Raw genomic sequence first — 1,344 nt, forward strand, 5'->3', positions numbered from 1 at the left:
CTAGCAAATTTTGGGTCCATGGAAGGATCAATCGGATGAGTGGAATTGAAGTTGTAGATTCGGTTCGAGAAAGAAGAGCAATGAGATATTCCGATGGAGTGTGCCCCGGAAAGTGTCACCATTTCGTCTGCGGACAACCCTTTTCGTGCAAAGTTTTGAACGAGTTGTGCTGCGTTGAAAGATGGGGGAGGAAGGTTTTGAGTAACTTCATCTTCTATGGATACTCGCCCGTCGAGACGACCTGATGGGACCGCGTAGTTTATGCCACCGAGCTTGTAGGCGCTGTCACGAGCCGCAAATGCTAATATATCAGCACATGAGACTTTTCGTGGGCAGGCTGATTCGAGAGCAGCCTTGGCTGCATCAATCACTTCGAAACCACGCAAGCTCGGGTTGTTGGCCGGGTGTTCTTTCTCCGAACGACGACCAGGGGTGGAATCCAGAAGAACCGATGCATCACAACCCTATAAATTAAACAAAAAGGGCATTTAAATTTTAGCTCCACTACTTCTCAATTTAATCACGTAGAGAACAAATAAAAAAAAAAAACACCTAGAATGGATATAAACATACCCTTACGAAACAATCATGAAAATGCATTCTGATGATGCCTGCACCGAGTCCAGGGTTCCTTGCCAGAGCTCTGTTAACTTGTTTCCTTATAATGGCTTCGGCTGACGGGCAACTGTGCTTGTAGTAACCAACTTTTAGTGAAGCCAACGAAACTGTAGCCATTGTTGATATGATTGTAAGAAACAAGATCAAGCCTCCCGAAAATTTACTAGAAAGCATCATCTTCTTTTTTAATATAAAAAGAATCAAACAAAATCTGAAAGAAAGCGAAATGAAATCAAGATTTTTAATTCTAAATATGAATTCAGGATATTACTTATAAGGTGATTGAGAATGGCTAGAGAAAATGGCATTTGAAGGTATATATAGATGAAAGAATTACTATAAAATATATTATATATATACTACAATTCCGTAGGCAACGAAACAGTCTTTGGTATAATTTTTTTTTTATAATTAATTAACAGCTTGTTGTTAGCTAAGTTTGCTTAAGAAATGGAAGTTTTTATATATTTCTTTTACCAAGTTCGGTAGTCGACTTTCTCTATCATTCATAGACTTGATCAACTAACCTTCAATGTCAGCGGTTTATTACGTAAATATTTCATTATAATTTTTGTTCATGATATTTCAATTGCAACAAGCAACAGTGACAACAATAAGATTTTGAGAGGAAATTATCAAGCAAATCATTCCTACACCTTCGTACGCATATGAAATAATCGTACATCCTACGGTGAAACAAATTTTTTTTTTTAATGTTTATCATCT

The 1,344-nt window shown here is 37.5% G+C and overlaps 1 protein-coding gene across 1 annotated transcript; it reads right to left on the reverse strand.

Annotated features, from left to right (window-relative positions):
• Nucleotides 1-8: 8 nt before the first annotated feature.
• On the reverse strand, nucleotides 9-895 carry LOC140966642 (peroxidase 5-like; the record flags this gene model as incomplete). The annotated part of the gene is made up of 2 exons (XM_073426898.1): nucleotides 574-895; nucleotides 9-464 (listed from the first exon to the last, which is right to left on the reverse strand). Coding segments are annotated over exons 1-2 (678 nt in total), but the record flags the coding sequence as incomplete, so codon positions are not given.
• Between the last annotated feature and the right edge of the window lie 449 nt (nucleotides 896-1,344).

Source organism: Primulina huaijiensis, unplaced genomic scaffold (genome assembly GCF_012295235.1).
Source record: "Primulina huaijiensis isolate GDHJ02 unplaced genomic scaffold, ASM1229523v2 scaffold207500, whole genome shotgun sequence".
NCBI classification, from domain to species: Eukaryota; Viridiplantae; Streptophyta; class Magnoliopsida; order Lamiales; family Gesneriaceae; genus Primulina; species Primulina huaijiensis.